Raw genomic sequence first — 22626 nt, 5'->3', positions numbered from 1 at the left:
GCTCAACCCGAGCATCGAGCACCCGAGCATTTTAGTGCTCGCTCATCACTAGTAACCGCCAAGATTTGTGCCTGAACTATGATGTATAACCACAAAATTCTGTGTCTCATCTCTAATGTGTAACCACAAAGCTCTGTGTCTAAGCTGTGATCTGTAACCCACAAGCTCTGTGCCTCAAATATGATATGTAACCACAATTTCTGATATTTAGTTGTGGCACCCCTGAGGGTTCAGTCTCCACAGAGTTATTGCATCTCATCCAGAGATGTGGTACCTCACTCTCAGGTAAGGAAGGAGTATGGCTCAGGACCCTAACACTACATCCACTACACCACATTTCCGGGGGACAGGGCGAGATTGCTCCTACGGGAGAGCACAGTCCCTGGTCCCTGGCTGGAATGGGGAGGAAGCACTTAGAAAGGGGGAACTATGTAGTGGATGGGTGGAGGATGTAGATCCTTGGAGCACTGGAGTAGGAGTATTAGTATGGGAGCCATCTTAGATCAAGGGAGTCCCGACAGAGAGTTCCAGTCCAGACGGACTGAGGTGAAGACAGGGAGCAGGGGCTCTGTATGAGCTCTGCTCCACAGGCGGGCCTAGTCAGGAGGCCTGAGCCTGAGAGAAGTGGGAGCAGGAAGGCTCCAGGAGCAGAAGGGACCCCAGGGGTACGGGCCGTGCAGCAAGCCACCCGTACGCCCCCGCTACTAGCATAGTAGGGGGGTCAGGCCAGAAAAAGGGAACCGGTCCCTCAGCTAGCACGGAGCTACAAGGCCCAACTAGGAAACCGGAGGCTGCAGCACTTCAAGTACCGCAGGCCACAAGTCCACACCAGTACACTAAGAAGGTAGCCGCATAGGACCCAGGGGACGGAACACACGTCGCCCGCCAAGGCCCGAGGATACCGGATAGAAGTGCCACTGGGTGTGAGGTGCAGGGAGAAGGCCAGAGAGAGGACACACAGAAGGGGGTCCTGTAAAATGCTCCGGAGTTACCTGAGGGTCGGCTGAACCCCTCACTGCGTGAACACAGGACGCCGTGGGCCTTGCACTGGCGCCTGTAACTGGAACTGCTATAATCGTGAGTAAAGACCCTGGGACTACACTATCTGACTCCGTGTCATTACTGACTACCTGCACCATAACCACCATCATCTATACGCGCTGCCCTGGAGCTACACTCTTCCTGTGGGGAGTTACACTACCTTAGCTGCTATACCACCAGCTTCAGAGGACTGTTCTGCAGCGGCGGTTCCTATTGACCGCATTCCTCAGGTGGCGTAGTCGGACATTAAACACCTTTACACATAAACTACCCTTAGATTGACCGCCCTGGGTCACGGACCGGGTCATCGCCACGGTGACTACAAGCCCCAGCATCTACAGGCCCGGCTCCGGGTATCCCACGGCCCAGGGGGGCGCGTCATAGTCACTAAGCTCTGTGCCTCAACTGTGATGTGTAACCACCAAGCTCTGTGCCTCAACTATAACGTGTAACCTCCAAGATTGTACCCATGTTGAAATAATAAGAGTTCTAATACAATAAACCAAGCTGGTTTCAGCCATAAATTCACCTCTTTCACTCTGGGGCCTCCTTCCTTACGTCTGCTGCTTTCCGGCACGCTAAGAACCTTGTTGGCCCATGATCATTGAAGGGGTTCTCCAGTTTCAGAAAAACCCTCTCTTCCTGCTGCGGTTTGAGCTCAGTGGTTCTTCCCAAGTTGACGGCGCGAGCCGCTCAGAGCCACTGAGCTCAGTTATTGGCTGCAGCGCTATAGACGTTATGTCATCACTGCAGCCAATAGGAGATACAGGGAGCAGCGACAGAGACTCAGTGCTGGACCCAAAGAGTTTTAAAACAAACTGCAGCCAGAAGACAGAAGTTTTTCTTTAAAGGGGTTGTCCACTACTAGGACAACTCCTTCTTAATCAAAATGTTTGGCCCCAATAAAATAAAAAAGCTTATAATCACCTCCCATGCAGGCGCCATTCCAGCAATGTTGGCACTCGCGGTACTGGGCCTCGTATGCAGTTGTTGTGACACTTGAGCCCGGCACCCAATCAGCGCTGGCGTCACTGTCCCCACCTTCTGTCGAATTGAACATGAAGAGGAAGTCCAGGATCAGCTGATCACTGACTTCCTCTTCATTTTCTATTCGTACAAAGGCGGAGACAGTGACGCCAGCGCTGATTGGTCGCCTGGCTCAAGTGTCACAACAACCACATGGGAGCCCTGGTACCGCGAGTGCTGACACTGCTGGAACGGCGCCTGCATGGGAGGTGAGTATAAGCTTTTTTATCTTATCGGGGTCAAGCTTGGGGTATGAGAAGGAGTTGTCAAGGTAGTGGACAACTTCTTTAAGCAATGCTAATTCCAGAGCCAGCGTTGCAATGTCAGATTTCTGTAGGCGGGCTGGATTGACATCCCGTGAACCCAGCAGACAAGTTTTCGTGCAGCTTCTGACTTTGGTAAATTTAGTACATTCGTAGAGACATTAATTGGACGCACTAAATGGACTTTCACATCAAGCAATTTTCGCAGCGCTCAGTTCGGCGTGAAAGAGCCAAACAGGCTACCACCAGGACAATACATGAGAGGAAAGAAAGCGGGATTGTTCGTGTCTACATTCGGATTATACATAATGAAGTCTTTTGAACTCGAGTTGAATTGAAAAGAACATTTTGAATACGGAGCGGCCGTGTGGAGGAAACCAATGACGGGCTTTTGTGTTTCTTGTATTCTGCATTTTGCTGGGATAATAGCGGCACTCAAAGTACAGCTCGGGGAATATGATGAGATTGCTGCCACTGCGGGCCAAGATCTGCTCTTGTTTATCCTTCCGTTACGATATTGGCATTCATTAAATCAAATCCTTCACTAAAACAATCTTTTAATGCACCTTTAAAAAAAGGAAAGGAATGGAAATAACTAATATGCAATGCTGAATGAACTTAAAGGGAATATGAAGCTTAAAGGATCATATATGTATATTCTGTCATAGAAGTAAATTATAATATTAAAGCCAACACTAGGGGGAGATCATGAGCTTAATGCATACAGAAGATACATTGAACTGTATGGTAAAATAGTATATATACAGTACAGACCAAAAGTTTGGACACACCTTCTCATTTAAAGATTTTTGTGTATTTTCATGACTATGAAAATTGGACATTCACACTGAAGGCATCAAAAGTATGAATTACCACATGTGGAATTATATACTTAACAAAAAAGTGTGAAACAACTGAAAATATGTCTTATATTCTAGGTTCTTCAAAGTAGCCACCTTTTGCTTTGATGACTGCTTTGCACACTCTTGGCATTCTCTTGATGAGCTTCAAGAGGTAGTCACCAGAAATGGTCTTCCAACAATCTTGAAGGAGTTCCCAGAGATGCTTAGCACTTGTTGGCACTTGTGCTTTGCTGGTGACACTGTTGGGAATTTATTAAAAATTGAAGGCATACTGAACCAGCATGGCTACCACAGCATCTTGCAGCGGCATGCTATTTCATCCGGTTTCCGTTTAGTTGGACCATCATTTATTTTTCAACAGGACAATGACCCCAAACACATCTCCAGGCTGTGTAAGGGCTATTTGACCAAGAAGGAGAGTGATGGGGTGCTACGCCAGATGACCTGGCCTCCACAGTCACCAGACCTGAACCCAATCGAGATGGTTTGGGGTGAGCTGGACCGCAGAGTGAAGGCAAAAGGGCCAACAAGTGCTAAGCATCTCTGGGAACTCCTTCAAGATTGTTGGAAGACCATTTCCGGTGACTACCTCTTGAAGGTCATCAAGAGAATGCCAAGAGTGTGCAAAGCAGTCATCAAAGCAAAAGGTGGCTACTTTGAAGAACCTAGAATATAAGACATATTTTCAGTTGTTTCACACTTTTTTGTTAAGTATATAATTCCACATGTGTTAATTCATAGTTTTGATGCCTTCAGTGTGAATGTACAATTTTCATAGTCATGAAAATACAGAAAAATCTTTAAATGAGAAGGTATGTCCAAACTTTTGGTCTGTACTGTAAATAGTTAGCTCCCTTAGTAGTGGCTCAAAGTACTGAAGTTGTATATTTTTGCTGTATGTCAATAAAGGGAATATGGAACTCTATATTAGTAAAAAAAAGTAAAGTTGAACAAAAAGATTCAGAGCCAGAGCCTTACGAATCTCCTATGAAGCCCCTTCTACCTGTGGCATCACCGGTGCCTCTTCCGATTAGAAAGCATGGCATCATTACATTGTGGGGCAACGTACGCATGACGTTCTGGGTGCCTACTAATCAGGAAAGGCTCTTTGGATGCCGCAGGTAGGAGGAAGTTTGCAAAGTTCAAGTCTGGTGGCCACAGGCTACCGATGTGGCTGCTGTAATTCACAGCCCAGACATAAAAGACATCAAGACCAGCAATTTTTACACCGGTGTTGATGGGGAGTAGTGATGAGCGAGTCTGTTAACCCTTTCGGCGAGCATGCTCGGGTGCTCACCAAGTATTTTCAGCGTGCTCGGATGTTATGTTTTAGTCGGGTTGTGTGCATGATTTGCAACTGTTTGACAGCTTTAATAGATGTGAGGAATGCCTAAGAAACAGGCATTCCTCACATGTATTAAAGCTGTCAAACAGTCGCACCCCAGGGGGTCGTGCAGGGACAGGGACAAGGAAATTGTCTGTTGAGGTCTGTGTGAGGTAACACAGTCCCAGGTGTGAACCTATGAACAGGATCCTGAGATAAAACTGTTCAACCATTAAAATTTCATTGGGAACTATTCAAAAGGGAACACATGCTATATCCTGAAGCTGTTCACAAACTACAAGATGCCTTTAAGGACAATTTTAGTACTAAAACAAGCATTACGGCTGTATAGTTCCTACTGTAACAATAAACATGACACTTGTCTTGTAGTAATCGGATGTGCCAGCGCTGAGAAATCAAGCTTTGAAGCCATATGCAAATTAGATTGAGAGTGCATTGAGTGCTCTGAGTCACTGACACGCCCCCAGTGCACTTCCAGGCCAATATACACGTGGCATCAAAGCTCGATTTCTCAGCACTGGCACACCCGATTATTACAAGACAGGTATCATTTTTATTGTTACATTAGGACCTATTCAGCTGTACCACTAGTTTTAGTACCAAAATTAGCCCAACCGGTTTCCTTTAAATGGTTTTCTTGGGTTTGTAAGTCACTTGAGTAATATTCTTCAGTTTTTAAATATACATTGTTTACAATTTTCACAAGCATAACTTGCTGTCATTGAACGGTCAAATTATTAATTTTTTACTTTGATACACATAAACCAGTCTTGATCATGTCTAACATTGGCACCGCTCCTTTTAAAGTAGCCCAAAGTGACCAAGGTCAAGGTCAAATGGGCATGTGTTCCATTGAATTCTTCTTCTGTCATATGAGACAGATTGGTTGCTAAGAATACATTCACTTACAGCAATAGAAACAACAGAGTTGTTAGGTACCATGTGTTCCCAGTAACCAGTCTGTGTTAGGCTCACTCCCGTCTGGTTTTTGTTGCTTTTGACTAATGAAATAAATTAGCCTGCAATGTTATGGCAGCTTGTAAAGAAATAAATAGACATCCCCTTAAATGCATATAAGATTTACTGACTTAAAACAAGTCCCGCAGTCAGATACCCACCGACCAGAATTTTTTTAACTAAATGCTTGTATTTGGGTTTAAAAATCCTTTTTGCAATTGGGTTTCATTAAAAATTTTGCACTCTTTGCCTTCTATAGCTTCTGGCTGCAGAATGAGTTCACTGAGCATCTGTCATTGAGCTCAATCAGGCTGAATGACAGGAGAGTTTGTAACTCTTTTAAAAGTAATCTGTCAGCAGGTTTTTGCCATGTATGATGTAGGGACAGAGATCCTGATTCCAGCGATACATCACTTAGTTTACTGGGTTCAGCAGTTGTGATAGAATCACAGTTTTTTCTACTGCAGATCTGGGAATGTTAATCTCGGAATGTTGAGCTCTTGGAATACTGAGCTTGGAATGTTGACCCCTCGGAATGTTGAGCTCGGAATGTTGAGCTCTCGAAATATTGAGCCCTTGGAATGTTGAGTCCTCGGAATGTTGAGCTTAGAATGTTGAGTCCTCGGAATGTTGAGCTCGGAATGTTGAGACCTCGGAATGTTGAGTCCTCGGAATGTTGAGTCCTCAGAATGTTGAGCTCGGAATGTTGAGTCCTCGGAATGTTGAGCTCGGAATGTTGAGTCCTCTGAATGTTGAGCTTGGAATGTTGAGCACGGAATGTTGAGCCCTTGGAATGTTGAGCTCGGAATGTTGAGTCCTCGGAATGTTGAGCACGGATGTTGAGCCCTCGGAATGTTGAGCTTAGAATGTTGAGTCCTCGGAATGTTGAGCTCGGAATGTTGAGTCCTCTGAATGTTGAGCTCGGAATGTTGAGCACGGAATGTTGAGCCCTTGGAATGTTGAGCTCGGAATGTTGAGTCCTCGGAATGTTGAGCACGGAATGTTAAGCCCGGAATGTTCAGCTTAGAATGTTGAGTCCTCGGAATGTTGAGTCCTCTGAATGTTGAGCTCAGAATGTTGAGCACGGAATGTTGAGCCCTTGGAATGTTGAGCTCGGAAAGTTGAGTCCTCGGAATGTTGAGCACGGAATGTTGAGCCCTCGGAATGTTGAGCTTAGAATGTTGAGTCCTCGGAATGTTGAGCTCGGAAAGTTGAGTCCTCGGAATGTTGAGCTTAGAATGTTGAGCCCTTGGAATGTTGAGCTTGGAATGTTGAGTCCTCGGAATGTTGAGCACGGAATGTTGAGCCCTCGGAATGTTGAGCTCGGAATGTTGAGTCCTCGGAATGTTGAGTCCTCTGAATGTTGAGCTCGGAATGTTGAGCACGGAATGTTGAGCCCTTGGAATGTTGAGCTCGGAAAGTTGAGTCCTCAGAATGTTGAGCCCGGAATGTTCAGCTTAGAATGTTGAGTCCTCGGAATGTTGAGTCCTCGGAATGTTGAGTCCTCGGACTGTTGAGTCCTCTGAATGTTGAGTCCTCAGAATGTTGAGCTCGGTATATTGAGCACGGAATGTTGAGCCCTTGGAATGTTGAGCTCGGAAAGTTGAGTCCTCGGAATGTTGAGCACAGAATGTTGAGCCCTTGAAATGTTGAGCTTAGAATGTTGAGTCCTCGGAATGTTGAGCTCGGAAAGTTGAGTCCTCGGAATGTTGAGCTTAGAATGTTGAGCCCTCGGAATGTTGAGCTCGGAATGTTGAGTCCTCGGAATGTTGAGCACGGAATGTTGAGTCCTCGGAATGTTGAGCTTAGAATGTTGAGCCCTCGGAATGTTGAGCTCGGAATGTTGAGTCCTCGGAATGTTGAGCACGGAATGTTGAGTCCTCGGAATGTTGAGCTTAGAATGTTGAGCCCTTGGAATGTTGAGCTCGGAATGTTGAATCCTCGGAATGTTGAGCTCGGAATGTTGAGCCCTCGGAATGTTGAGCTTAGAATGTTGAGTCCTCGGAATGTTGAGCTTAGAATTTTAAGTCCTCGGAATGTTGAGCTTAGAATGTTGAACCCTCGGAATGTTGAGCTCGGAATGTTGAGTCCTCGGAATATTGAGCACGGAATGTTGAGCCCTCGGAATGTTGAGCTCGGAATGTTGAGTCCTCGGAATGTTGAGTCCTCTGAATGTTGAGCTCGGAATGTTGAGCACGGAATGTTGAGCCCTTGGAATGTTGAGCTCGGAAAGTTGAGTCCTCGGAATGTTGAGCATGGAATGTTGAGTCCTCGGAATGTTGAGCTCGGAATGTTGAGTCCTCGGAATGTTGAGCTTAGAATGTTGAGCCCTCGGAATGTTGAGCCCTCGGAATGTTGAATCCTCGGAATGTTGAACTCGGAATGTTGAGCCCTCGGAATGTTGAGCTCGGAATGTTGAGTCCTCTGAATGTTGAGCTCAGAATGTTGAGCTCGGAATGTTGAGTCCTCGGAATGTTGAGTAATCGGAATGTTGAGCTCGGAATGTTGAGTCCTCGGAATGTTGAGCTCAGAATGTTTAGCACTCGGAATGTTAACTCAGAATGTTGAGCCCTCGGAATGTTAACTAGGAATGTTGAGCCCCGCCCACATTACTGATTGGCAACTTTCTGTGTACACTGTATACTGACAGAAAGCTACTAATCAGTGTTGTGTGTGTGGTTGGACTAGATGGCACAAGTCACCTAGTCCTGTAGTGATAATCTCCTGCTGATAATACACTGATTTTATTGAAACAGCAAAACAAAGCCCAGTAAGTGACATATTGCTGGAATCAGGTTCTCTGCCCCTACATTATGCTGCTCTCAACTTACATAACTAAAAACTGTTTTTCTTTTTAGCTCCTCTCAGCTGACCATATCCAAGTTAACTCTGCAGAAACAAAGAGCCTGTGGAAGCCAAACGGTGCAACAAATTTTATGAAACCCAATTACAAAAATAATTTTTAGCCCCAAATACATGCATTTAACAAATAATAATAATAATAATAACAATCCCTTTAATAGCCTATTTGCCCTCAGCTGCACTTAATAGGTAATATCATTACAATGCCTATAATAGGATGGGCATGTTTTGGGTGGGCGGGCGCCTATCGAGGGTATGTAAAATTCCCTGGCTCTCTGCCATTTGAAAGTTCTTGGGAAATGAAGAGAGTGTTAATAGTTTTTGGTGAATAATGGATAATATGCACAGACTTGTCTAAAGAAATCTTCAAGGGAGGAAACCTATTTGATCTGCAATAATTAAACTGGCACAGAAGTCGAGAGAGGAATTATCTAGGGCATGTTTTATTCTATTTTTTTTTCTTTTTTAAAGGAAAAAAAATCTGTATCTCCTATCAGTTTATAAAGACTATAGTAAAGCCAAAAATTAACTTCAATTTTGTAGGTATTGTATGCGACTAGATGACCAAAAGTGTTCCTTCTTCCCCTGACACAGCGCCATTCTTGTGGATGTCTCTGATATTGCAATCTATTGAATTGGGCTGGATATGGAGAAAAGTGGAAGCAAAAAGAAAAAGCAGACCGTAGGCTGGAAAAATGTACAGGCATGGCATGTGCAAAAATATGTGCAACTTTGCAATTGATCAATTTTTTTATTATTTTTTTTCTTTTTTTCTTTAACCTGCTGCTGTTATATATTTCCAACAGCAGTCCATGTGGCTAGGAGTGGTACTGCGAGTCAATAATCTTTGGCAATTACTGAGTTTTCCTGGGACCAATTAGTTAAGGGGTCCACGATTTCAGGCAGACTAGACCAAACAAAAAACATTGAGTGTAAGTCATTAATATATATTTTAGAGGATTTTCTTTAAAAAAGCAGTACAAGACCCAATAGAGTAGGCATTCAAAAGTATATAACCTGTTAAGGATCGCTAGGTGAGGTGGATCACCTATGCCATAGGTCTGGGTGGGCACACAGGCCCCGGGCGTTGATGCAGCAAGCAGGAAGGCATGAGGGCAGCGAGGCTTCGGCAACTCAGGAATCTCAGCAGCAGGATGGACAATGTGGAACCTAGCAGGGATGAATACAAGCACAAAACACAAAAGTACAGAAACAAAGGACTAGAGTCTCAACCCCAAGACACAGGAGTGTGTCTAAATGGGTTATAAATAGGTCTAGGGCAGCGATGTCACTGATCCACTCATTGCGACCTACAAAACCCAATGTGGAGCAAAGCAGAGGGCTACGGACCAGGGGAATGAAGCGGTGCCCAGGATATCCTGGGCAGATGTGTAAGAGTCTCAATCCCAAGACACAAGTGTGTGTCTAAATGGGCTTTAAATAGGTCTAGGGAGTTTATGTCACTGATCCACTCACTGCATCCTGCAAAACCAGATGTGGAGCACAACTGAGGGCTACGGATCCAGGGGAAGGAAGTGGTGCTCAGGATATCTTGGGCTGATGTGTAAGAGTCTCAATCCCAAGACACAGGGGTGTGTCTACATGGGCTTTAAAAAGGCCTAGGGAGATGATGTCACTGATCCACTCACTGCAACCTACAAAACCAGATGTGGAGCACAGCAGAGGGCTATGGACCCAGGGGACGGAAGCAGAGCCCAGGATCCCCTGGACAGATGATCCCCAGTTCCCCAAATAGACAACATGAGTTGCTGTTTCAGTCGTTACACAAAGTAAAAACAGTGACATCTGATATTATTAAGGGGCCACAAATACGTAAAGGTGCTCAGGTTGCACAAATATTAACAGAAATGCCTTTTGGTTTTGTATAAGAATTTATGAATATTTTTTTTCAGTACTGGTAGGAATTCTGACATTTATGTTTTTCACATTGTGAACCCGCTTGGCATAAAACAGAATATTAAATGACTTCGGAGAGAAGAGGCAATGGCTTTTAAGTCACAAAAATGTAAATAAAATAAAAGAGAATAATAGAAAAATATTTCAACATCGAGAGAGAATTTTATATAATGCAGAAATGCCGAGGACATAACATTTACAGAAATCCTATTGACTTGTAACTCGTTTAGGTCACAATAGCACTAATGGAAGCTAATGTAGAAAAGATGGGGGCTGGAGTGGTTTTCATAGTTGTTGGATATTTTTTATTATCAAATAATACTAATGCATTCTGAAAAGTTATAGGAAAATGTATTTCCACTGGTAAAACATAACGAAATATTAAAAATATTCTACCTTTTTTTATACTGTGTAGCAAGGGCATACATAGAAATTATGGGGGCCTCATAGCTGAAGTCCTAATTGGGCCCTGAACAGCCAACGAAAATAATAATATTTGGCGGGGTCAAAGAACAGCATATAGCACAACTTTGCAGTCCTTACAAAGTAATTTTGCTCCTATTAATGCACCTTAGTGTTCCCACACACTAAGATCATGAAGCATGATGCCAACAAAAGTGTCCTCAAAACACAGTGTGATAACCCCACGGTGAATTCCTCATCAGTACCCTACCCACGCACAATATGATGACCCTACAGTACCCACCATGAAGTATGATACCCCACAGTGCCCCAACACAGCATAATGCCCCCACAGTGCCCCAACACAGTATGATGGCCACTATAGTCCCCTACACACAGTAGGATGACCCAAACACAGTCCTCCCACACCATATGAGGCCCCCACAAAATATGATTGCCCACACACAGCCCTCCATACAGTTTAATGGCCCTCCAAACAGTATAATGGTCACCCACATAGCCCTCCAAACAGTATAATGACCTCCACATAGCCCTCCAAACAACATAATGGCCCTGCACATAACCCCCCAAACAGTAAAATGTCCCCTTACATATTCCTACAAACAGCATAATGGACCCCTACACAGTCAGCCACCCAGTATAATTGCCCTCCATACAGTATAGTGGCTTTCCAAACCATATAATTCCCCCACATAGCCTTCCAAACAGTATAATAGCCCCCAACATAGTCCTCCAAACAGTATAATGGCCCCCACATAGCCCTCCAAACAGTATAATGGCCCCCACGTAGCCCTCCACACAATATAATGGCCCCCACATAGTCCTCCATACTGTATAATGGCCCTGCACATAGCCCTCCAAATAGTATAATGTCCCCCCAAATAGTATAATGTCCCCCCACTGTTTGGAGGGCTACTCCACATAGCCCTACAATCAGTATAATGGGCCCCACATAGCCCTCCAAACAGTATAATGACCCCACATAGCCCTGCAAGCAGTATAATGCCCCCACATAGCCCTTCAAGCAGTGTAATGACCCCATATAGCCCTCCAAACAGTATGATAGGTCCCCATTCAGCCCACTAAATAGTATAATGATCCCAACATAGCCAACCAAACAGTATAATGGCCCCCACACAGACCCTCAATCAGTATAATGGTCACCACAAAGTATGATGCCTGCCCCCCTGCATAGCCCTCCTAATCAAATAATGGCCTCCACATAGCCCTCCAAATAGTATAATGGCCCCCACATTGCCCTCCAAACAGTATAATTGCCCCCCATACAGCCCACCAAATAGTATAATGACTCCAACACAGCCCTTTAAACAGTATAATGGCCACCACACAGCCCACCACACAGTATGATGATCTTCGACATAGCCCTCCAAATAGTATAATGACCCCCACGTAGACCGACAAACAGTATAATGACCCCCACATAGCCCTACAAACAGTATAATGGCCCCACATAGCCCTCCAATCAGTATAATAACCCCCACATAGCCGTCCAAACAGTATAATGACCCCCACATAGCCTTCCAAACAGTATAATGACCCCCACATAGCCTTCCAAACAGTATAATGGCCCCCACATAGCCTTCCAAACAGTATAATGTCCCCCACATAGCCTTCCAAACAGTATAATGACCCCCACATAGCCTTCCAAACAGTATAATGGCCCCCACATAGCTCTCCAAACAGTATAATGGCCCCCACAATGTACTCAATTAATTTTAGAAAATAAATAAATAAAAACAACACTCACCTCTCTCTGTTTCCCCGTTGCCACAGTCTCTGCAGCTTGTCGTCTGAAGCTCTGCACAGTGGGCGCGATGTAGTGATGTCATCATGCCTGTTGCGCTGAGATGTCAGAGCTCTGACGCACAGGGAGAATGATGGGGGAGGGTTGCGGACCTCTCCCTGTTCCATCATTCATTTCTTATCTGAATCCATGTAGATGTAGATACAAGTTGAAAGTGTGATTCTTGAAATGGTGATGCCAGGTGAGGGGTGGAGAAAAGGGGAGCACCGTGCCCCCCCTGACTCATGGGCCCCATGGCAGCGTCATGTTCTGCCACTATTAGCAGTATGCCACTGCTGTATAGTCTAATCTTGCAGTGATATGTTATTAGTCCCTTCCATTTTTTTCTATCTGTAGATTAGCAAAAAGGAGAAGAGGGAGAGGTGTGTTACATGACCACAGGACCAGACTACATCAAGGATTTGTTTGTAGTCTGTAACCATGGAGACATATAGGTTTGCAAAATAGCTGTATACAAAAAAAATTGTACGATTGCCTTATTTTTTTAAGCTTAGACGATTCGGTGCTGTACAAAAATTGATTTCAAAATTCACGCATAAGGCTACATTCACACGTTGAGTATTTGCAGCAGATTTTTCGCAGGAAAAAAGCTGGATAAAATGCGTGCATTTTTTTAGTTTTTTTTGCATTTGTTTTTTAATGCGTTTTTTTTTCCCATTCGTTTGAATGGGTGAAAAATGCTGCCAAAACACTGAAAGAATTGACAAGCTGCAGGTTTGAAAAAAAAAAAACGTTTTGATGGTTCAAATCTGCAGGGAAAAAAATAAGCAGCGTGTGGACAACATTTCAGAAATCTCATTCACTTTTTGCTGGTAGTGTAAAATGCTACGTTTTTTCTAAGTGGTAAAAACGCATGTGAAAAAAGAAAATGTGTGAACAAGCCTTATACCCTATAACGTGCTGTCAAAAACTATACATTTACAAATGATTTCAATGTATCCCAATATCACTCCCCTTTATGTCAAGTATGGGGACGTAGAAGATGAGATATGGAGAGCTGTTTACAAGGAGCTTCACACTGTAGAGTTGTCGTAGGGGTCTCTGAACCTACTGGTGACAAGGGAAAACCTCGACTCATATCTAGCTAATAATGGCTCTAAAGGGGTTATAAAATCTTTTTGTATGGCCCCCACAATATTCGGAAAACACTACTGGTGACTAAAGACTTTCCTACAGTTGGACCACACCAAACAACCACATATATCTCAGCTTCCTAGGGTTTGGCTTGGGGTGGAGGATATCGGAGTTATGTGAACCTCCATCAAAAAATTTTCGGTTTCGAACTTCGGTAGACCCGAACTGGTTGTGATGTGTAATGAGTCTTTTGATACTGTTTTGGGAAGTGTGTTCATTAATGATCTGTAGATCCATGTCTCAATGTTTTGGACATTCTTGGAATTCTATGCTTTCCCTCTATATAATTAGTCGATTAACCAGTCACTTGTTCCTCCTCACATTGCATGTTGATAGACCGTAATCGGTAATCATCGAGCCTCTAATGACTTTTTGATTTCTCTTCCAGAATAACTCTAGTGCCTAAAGATGGGAGAAGATTATTACCCAGGTGACAGCCCGAGTCTAAAATGCCAATCGAAACGGAAGGAGGAATGGAGGAGAATGACTCTTACGGAATTTTTACACAAAACAAAAAGGGGTTGGCGGAAAAGACTCTCACAGTCATCGGGATGTACTTTCTAACTGTTTGTAAGCAATATTTTTATCTCTAGCGTGAGAAGATTATTTTTGAAATGGACTGTCAACGAGGAGTAGATGGACTATGTAGCTTGCCCTCAAGGTCATATGGGAAATGATGGGGCACCATTCGATAAAGCAATGGCAGGCGGGTGATTAGCCTGCCTTACGTGTTCATATGTTGTCAAGTACTTAGTCTAAATGTCAGGCTAATAGGTATGAGCTGGCCACAGTTCACTACCAAAAAGAGTAAGGCAACATGAAGAACCCCCAGGTGTAAATTATAAGGGTTCTACGGAGCACATAAGACCACATATTGTAACCTTATAATCTACTGTTCCAAATCACAGGTCACCCATAATGGCATCACGTCAAGCCGCGAAGACCAATATTATTTATGGGAGGTTCTATGTAGATTGACGTCAATTGTGTATTTTGACTCTTTAACTTTAGATGAACTCCTGCAGGAGAAATTCTTTTTCCACTTTCGTTACATATGACAATAAATACTATCAGGATTAAATATTAATGGACTGTCTGACTTCTAATTACTGGACATGGTTTAGGGCACAATGTGTGACCAGGTTATGTTCTTCTGGGGTTGTTACCCTACAATCAGGGCCTGAAAGGACCAATAGGTTCCGCTACCATGTAAGAAGCCACCATTATTATAAATTGTACCTGGAAGTAAGAAAACTCCCCTTTTACCCATTTTGTTTTAGGGCCCAGGAGCTTCAAGTTGTCCCAAGTTCCTTCGGTAGACTTATGGTTATTATTAGACATATTCTATGTTTATGATTCCTTTTTGTCCAGGAACCAGACACCGATATAATTATATGGTCATCTTGGGGTTTCAGAATGAAATATGAAAACATTACTTGGGGTCCAGCTTAGTCGGTCTACTAAACATTTTGGCACAGTTTGAAGGTTTTTGAGGCCACCAGAGATGTTTACTTTAAAGTTGATATTTAGGGATATTTAGTCCAAGAATGCAAATATTTTTTTCAAAGCACAGTATCTGTATGACTTTTGTCAAACTACAGTACAAGCCCAACGTAAAGTTTCTTTCTTGTACCTTTATACATTTTTTCATCTCCTTCTGCCCCTCTGTGAATCCAGCTTTTCAGAGCTCAATAGGTGGTCTCATTTTTATGCGAAAAAACAAAATTTCCCAGCAGCACCCTGCTTCTCCTCAGTGCTGCAGGCCCCTTCTTCTGCTCTCCTGTGTGAATCCTGAAAAAAAAATAGATTGTAGATAGGTTGTACTGGCTCACATGATTAATCCTGTTTCTGATTTTGGGAATAACCCTTTAAGGAATTCACCATTGGAATCCACCATTATGTCAGGATATAAAAAGTTTGAAGGAACTTACGAGGAAAGGCATAATTTTAACCATTGGTGAAGGTCAATGGTTTCGATGAGCATGACAAGTAATTGAATGGTCTCCCAATTATGAAAGACAATCCTATTTAGTGGCTTCAAAGGAGAAAAATGTATGATTTGAAGTTGGAGATGTGATCTCGAAAACATGTTTGAGGATTTGGGTGGCATCAGATGGGAGCTTCCCACTAGTTAGCTAAAGACAATAGGAACCCAGTTGATGACACTTTGGTTCAGTGTCAAATCATGTGAGGATGTGGATCATGATTATCCAATTTGCCATTTCTTTGAGTTATATTATTGGGGGGAGGAGGAAATTAATCCCAGTGGGTACATCGTAACAACTCAAAATATTGAGGAATATTTAAAAAAAAAAGTTTTCAAAAATCATATTGACCGCAATAAGATTGAGATGTAGGATCTAATTGGTTAAAGCGGGATCCCCACTCTTTCCCGTTTTCACAAGTTTTTTGAAAATATCTCCAGATGTTATTTTAATTCGGAAACAACCATAAAGACATTATTCCAAGTCTTCTTGTAACCACTTACAAACACGAAACATGCTTGGAAAATATCCTTATGTTTTATTATATTTTGGTGCTGGAAAATACGGGATAATTTTAACAAGTCTCCGTCGGCTTCAGCAAAATATCTCATAAACTGAGAAGTACATTGGACTGACAAGTCAACGAGACAAAGTCAAATATCAGCATGGTATGACCTTCAGAGAATGGACATCAAATAGGAATGAATATTTATGATCGTGACGGGATAAAACCATTGCTCATTCTTTGTATTAACAGTAATATTTATATTCTTGGATTGTTTTTTTTAAAGGGGTTGTCCAGTTTAGAGAATCTCTTTTTGTTAGAAGAGACTCTGGATATACGAAATCCTAGGGTGTCCTTCTGCTGAGTCCTCTACTGAATAGCTGAAGTCAACCACAGCTACTCAGTTTTCCGGCAGTGCCTCCGCAGGAGAAATGAAGCATTACAAGCTAATTAAATTTAACTTTATACACATAAAAAATCCCTACGTGTGCAATAAAAATAATTAGAATTTATTTATTATTAATGAATAATCAGTCTTTTTCTATAAATTAGAATTAACCATAAATGTCACCAATAGGACCCACATCTGTCTCAAAAACAGGGCCCACCTCACTCCACCAAGAATAGAGTTTGGGAGTCTAAACCCATCCATGCCTCATTTCACCACGCTCTCAAAAGCTAAATAGGATGCAGGGGCTCCTCCTAAAGTTAGGTTATCCCAGTGTCATTCATTAGAAAACTCATAGAAGGCTTAGTTTTGGTGGAGATATGCCAACTCTTCTGGGAGTCCAGGACGTCTCCTCATCTGGGAGCCGGTCGGAGGTTTCGGGAAAGTTGTCACTGGACAAGTATATCAATGAGAGTAGCATCCTCCTTGGCATGGGTGTATATATCATAGAGGCAGACCATGCGGCTGCTATGGGGCCCTTGAAGGCAGCAGATAGGGGGCCAACTTTGGTTGACCCATTCCCTTTGTTATTGGGTAATCAGAACCTGTGCAAGTCTCTCGTATCTTGGAACTGGCCCAAGGGTGAAGGAGGGGTAAAATTATCTAGTTCTTCTGTCTTGGTCAGCCAACCCCTACTATGGGGTCCCCTTTCCTTTAAGCCATCCATAGTCATATTTTTTAAAGTTTTCTAAACCCTTGTTGACATTCACTGTCCTTGAAAATCGAATAGCAAATGTCCTTCCATCCAAAAATGACTGATGAAGAAAGAACACCATTAAAAAGAAGGAATTCATCAATGTCATTTTTTTCCCCCTTTGGCTAAAAATTGGAATTCGAAAGCACTTACCTACGATATGAGAAAACACGTCCATCGCCTGCTACGTGTGATTAACAGGCGCCACTTTAAAGGAGAGAATTTCTTTTATTCCAAATCCAGCATTACAGCATGTGCTCTGCAACGACAGAACCCGGAGCCAGGAAAATGAGTTTCCAGAAACTCAGGATTTTAACAATATTTATACATTTTTATTGGTTGGAAGTTGGTGTTTGAGTAAAAAATCAATGCAACATAGCAGGGAGATGGCTCGTTAGGAAATAGGATAGACGTAGCTCTCAGTAGGGGCATACAGAATATGGAGAAGGGTCATAGAAGGGGAAAAAAACAAAACTAAACCCTCCCAGTTCAAGGTGGTTAAAATGGGCACCAAAGCATGGGGGTCTATGTCCCTATGTGAATGGAGCAGTAGTGCTCATACGTTACCACTGATCCATTCACTATCTATAGGAGCGGTGGTCAAGCATCCCCAAAAAAATACATAGATCAAAAAAATATATATATAATTACCAGCAATCTCCTCCCTTTATTTCTTTGCGCATACCCCCTTTTTATATTGAAATCAAAACTGTAAGAAATGTATAAAGAATTCCTTGATATGTGTCCTGAGAAATCAGCCATTTCATCCCTCTTATGTGTAACAATCCTGACTCTGGCTGTAAGGCCATGGCCCCACTATCAGTATTCGGTCAGTATTTGGTCAGTATTTTTTCTCAGGAGTTGGGAGCCAAAGCCAGGTGAGGAACAGAGAAAAGGTATAATAGAAACAAGTCACTAATTCTGCATTTATCACCCACTCCTGGTTTTGGCTCCCACTCCTGAGAAAAAAATACTGACCAAATACTGATAGCGGGGCCGTGTCCTAAGGCTAATAGCTGCAGCAGAAGCTCTCCCACACTGCTCTGGCTGTAAGACAACTGGCTGCAGCAACAGCTCCCCCAATGCCCTGGCTGTAAGGAAACTGATTACAGGAGAAACTCCCCTCAACTGCTCTGGCTATAAGGCAACTAACTGCAGCAAACACTCCCACCTCCCCCACCCCCACTGCTGTAGCTGTAAGGAAACTGACTACAGTAGAAACTCTCCCCACTGCTCTGGCTATAAGGCAACTGACTGCAGCAAACACTCCCACCTCCCCCACCCCCACTGCTGTAGCTGCAAGGAAACTGACTACAGCAGAAACTCTCCCCACTGCTCTGTTCTGTAATGCAACTGACTGCAGCAGAAGTCCTCCAACACCGTTCTTGTTGTAAAGCAATCAGCTGCAGCAGAAGCTGTCAACCACTGCTCTGGCTGTATGGTAACTTGCTGCAGCAGAAGCTCTCCCACACTGTTCTGGTTGTAAGGCAACTGGCTACAGCAGAAGCTCTCACTTGCTTCTCTGGTTGTAAGGCAACTGGTTACAGCAGAAGCTCTTACACGCTTCTCTGGCTGTAAGGCAACTGGCTGCAGCATAAGCTCTCCCACATTGTTCTGGCTATAAGGCAGCTGGATGCAGCAGAAGCTCTCCCACACTACTCTGGATGTAAGGCAACTGACTGCAGCAAAAGCTCATCTCACTGCTATGGCTATAAGGCAACTGACTGCAGCAAAAGGTCCCTCCACTGCTCTGGTTGTGAGACAACTGGCTGCAGAGACAGCTCATCTCACTGCTCTGGTTGTAAGGAAACTGGATGCAGCAGAAACTCTCCCCCACTGCTCTGCGATGTAATGCAACTGACTGCAGCAGAAGTCCTCCACCACTGCTCTTGTTGTAAAGCAACCAGCTGCTGCAGAAGCTATCTCTCACTAAATTTGCTGTAAGGCAACTGACTACAGCAGAAGTTCTCCCCCACACACTTCTTTGGCTGTAAAGTAACTGGCTGCAGCAGAAGCTTTCCCCCACTGCACTGGCTGTAAGGCAACTGGCTGCAGCAGCAGCTCTCCCCCACCCCTCTGTATGTAATATGAGGTTAAGAATGCCCCTTTCTGAGGATCACACTGAATTAGCAAAAAAGAAAATTGGGGGGAAAGGTAGTCAAATAGAGGTTGGTCTTTTTCCTCTGCTTCTAGGTTGGCCCCAGTACATGGAAAGTGGGGGACATATCAGGGAGAATCCAGCAGCATAATGCTATGGAGCCATCTCTTGCGAGCATTTCCATTATTGCAAAACGTGTATAGTGTTAAAAATGCTTAAAGGGGCGTTTCCTGGTAGGAAGGGGTGGTGATCACACACACTCTGCCATTTTGGGTCCAAATTTTGGTTTAAAATGAGATATGGGAAAAAGAATAAGAACGGTGGAGTAACTATAGTGGCTGCAGGAGTTGCAGTGACACGGTGAACCTGGAGCCTATGGGAGCCCCCAAAGGTCCCTTTTCCCCATAGAAGACCATTATTATAAAAATAACGTAATAATTGGGGGCCACAAGTTCCAATTTATGCTATTGAAGAAAGCAAATGGTAGAAAAAAAATGGTACAATCTGTCATATTATAGCAGCAATATGACGTTGGACAAATAACTGTCCACTAACAATAGTGACAAAAATTCCATAAAAAAGCAATATATATTTATTTATTTATAAAAATGGTGGCGCCATCTTCTTTTTCTGTAAATCTTCTTATTAACAGAACAGTCCTATAATAAATCCCTCATTAAACCGGCAACTCGTCCCATCCTTCCTGCCGGGTTGTGGGATGATCTATTAGGATTTTACAGATTTGCAGAAATATTTCAACAATTACATTTATGTATATTCCGCCTCAGACAGCTCAGATGTGTTGTTTCCTGATTTATAAAGAGGGGGTATCTCCTGTCCCGGATGCTCCTATATTACAAGAGTACTGATCTGGAAGACCCATTGATTTTAATAACACCTGTAATACCTAAGGTCCCCTGTGGTGGCACTGCAGGGAAATTGAGCTCTTGCTTTTGGTTCCTCCACAGACAATCTTCCTGATCAGTGGAGATCCTATGATCAGCTATTTGTTTGGAACGGTACTAACAAAAAGAGTTAGTCCAAATCGGACAGACCCTTTAAGGAAACTATACTGATAATATCTTTATGGCAGGGAATAGCTAGTTAAGTAATTTCCTTATATTTTATATTAAGAATTATTGGATTTTTTTTAAAACAGCTGGTTCTGATTAAGGAGATCCAGGTGAAGCAGTGTTCCATGGGAAAAGTATGCAAATTAGTTCTCTATAAGGAGGAAAACTGACTCTCTAGTGCCACCTATTGGAAGTAGATGGAACCAGAGAATTTTTTTTTTCTTCTAAAATGGAAATAATTTTGCACATTTTTAAGGGGCTTCTAGTCTTTAAAAGGATTTTCTAGGCTCCTTTGTAGAGGCCGTCAATGTATGACTGATTTGGGTCCTACCCCAAGGACCACGCCCTTATTAGCAGAATAAAAGGCAGCATGGCTCGCTAGGAAAAATGCATAGGACTGTATCTGTATCTCATCCAAGTCAGGATAGGCCACCATGTTCCTTCTACTAATGTGCTCAATAAATGCCCCCTTTGAGTTGATAAGTGGAAGTTCAGTCCAAATAACAAAGTAGCCATTTACAGCAAATGTTCACTTCCTACGGCCATGTTGTTTTACAATAAATTTCTTAATCTATCAGAAGTCTATTTTTCTGGTACAAAGCTCCAAATCTCCTGTATAGATGTAGAGTTAAATAATAAAATTTCAGCTACCCGCAGCCACCACTAGAGGGAGCTCACCGCATACTGTTAATACATTGAACTCAATAATAAAACTGCATGCGGTGGACTCCCTCTAGTGGTGAAAGAAGGAAACCAGAATTTTGTCATGTAACTCTGTGTCTTCCATTGAACTGAGATAAAAAAAAAAATGAGAAAGGTTTTACATCGTGGCGGACCCTGAACTTATGTCCTCTTAAACTTTAAACTAATGTAATTCTTATGGAGACATGTTAATCAGTACTGAGCTGTGTTCTGTACTCTGTGTGTCAGGGAGCTTTCCCGCCGGGGATAGTGTGCTATACATGAGCAGTTTTATGCTTTCTTATTGTAAATGTGTATTGTAACAAAATGTACGTTTTTTTGGATTATTATTACTATCTATCAGCAAATGAATCGTAGAAAGTGGAAACAATTGGTCCGTGTTTTTATTTCATATTTCACACTACATCCGAGTATTGTACTATATATTTATATTATGTAGTTCTATTAAAGTATATTACATAATAAATCATCTAACAGCTCATGGATCATCTATTACCTATACATCTATCTATTTATCTATCCATCCATCTATAGATCGTTCTCTTTATCTATTTATTATCTATCTATCTATCATCTATCTATCATCTATCTATTATCTATCTATTATCTATCATCTATCATCTATCTATTTATCTATTATCTATCTATTATCTATCATCCATCTATTATCTATCTATTATCTATCTATTATCTATCATCTATCATCTATCTATTTATCTATTATCTATCTATTATCTATCATCCATCTATTATCTATCATCCATCTATTATCTATCTATCATCCATCTATTATCTATCTATTATCTATCATCTATTATCTATCTATTATCTATTATCTATCTATTATCTATCTATTATCTATCATCCATCTATTATCTATCATCCATCTATTATCTATCTATTATCTATCATCTATTATCTATCTATTATCTATATATCTATTATCTATCTATTATCTATTATCTATTATCTATCTATTATCTATCATCTATCATCTATTATCTATCTATTATCTATCATCTATCTATTATCTATCTATTATCTATCATCTATCTATTATCTATCTATAATCTATCTATTATCTATCTATAATCTATCTATTATCTATCTATTATTTATTATCTATCTATTATCTATCTATTATCTATCTATCTATTATCTATCATCTATCTATTATCTATCTATTATCTATCATCTATCTATTATCTATCTATCATCTATCTATTATCTATCTATCATCTATCTATTATCTATCTATTATCTATCTATCTATTATCTATCATCTATCTATTATCTATCTATTATCTATCATCTATCTATTATCTATCTATTATCTATTATCTATCATCTATCTATCATCTATCTATTATCTATCTATTATCTATTATCTATCATCTATCTATTATCTATTATCTATCATCTATCTATTATCTATCTATCATCTATCTATTATCTATCTATCTAT

The 22626-nt window shown here is 42.0% G+C and overlaps 1 protein-coding gene across 1 annotated transcript in view; it reads left to right on the top strand.

Annotated features, from left to right (window-relative positions):
* SHISAL1 (shisa like 1) overlaps positions 1-20666 on the top strand; it is a 154890-nt gene extending 134224 nt beyond the window's left edge. Inside the window, exon 5 of the mRNA XM_073650045.1 lies at positions 14045-20666. Within this exon, the coding sequence (XP_073506146.1) occupies position 14045 (1 nt within the window). The 3' untranslated portion in view covers positions 14046-20666. The remainder of the gene's footprint in view (positions 1-14044) is intronic.
* Positions 20667-22626: the final 1960 nt, after the last annotated feature.

This window comes from Phyllobates terribilis, unplaced genomic scaffold, assembly GCF_046119375.1.
Source record: "Phyllobates terribilis strain yellow unplaced genomic scaffold, ASM4611937v1 Scaffold_10__3_contigs__length_209671492, whole genome shotgun sequence".
Classification (NCBI taxonomy): domain Eukaryota; kingdom Metazoa; phylum Chordata; class Amphibia; order Anura; family Dendrobatidae; genus Phyllobates; species Phyllobates terribilis.
Note: the sequence above shows the minus strand (reverse complement) of the source record. Positions and strands in the feature narration are given on the sequence as shown.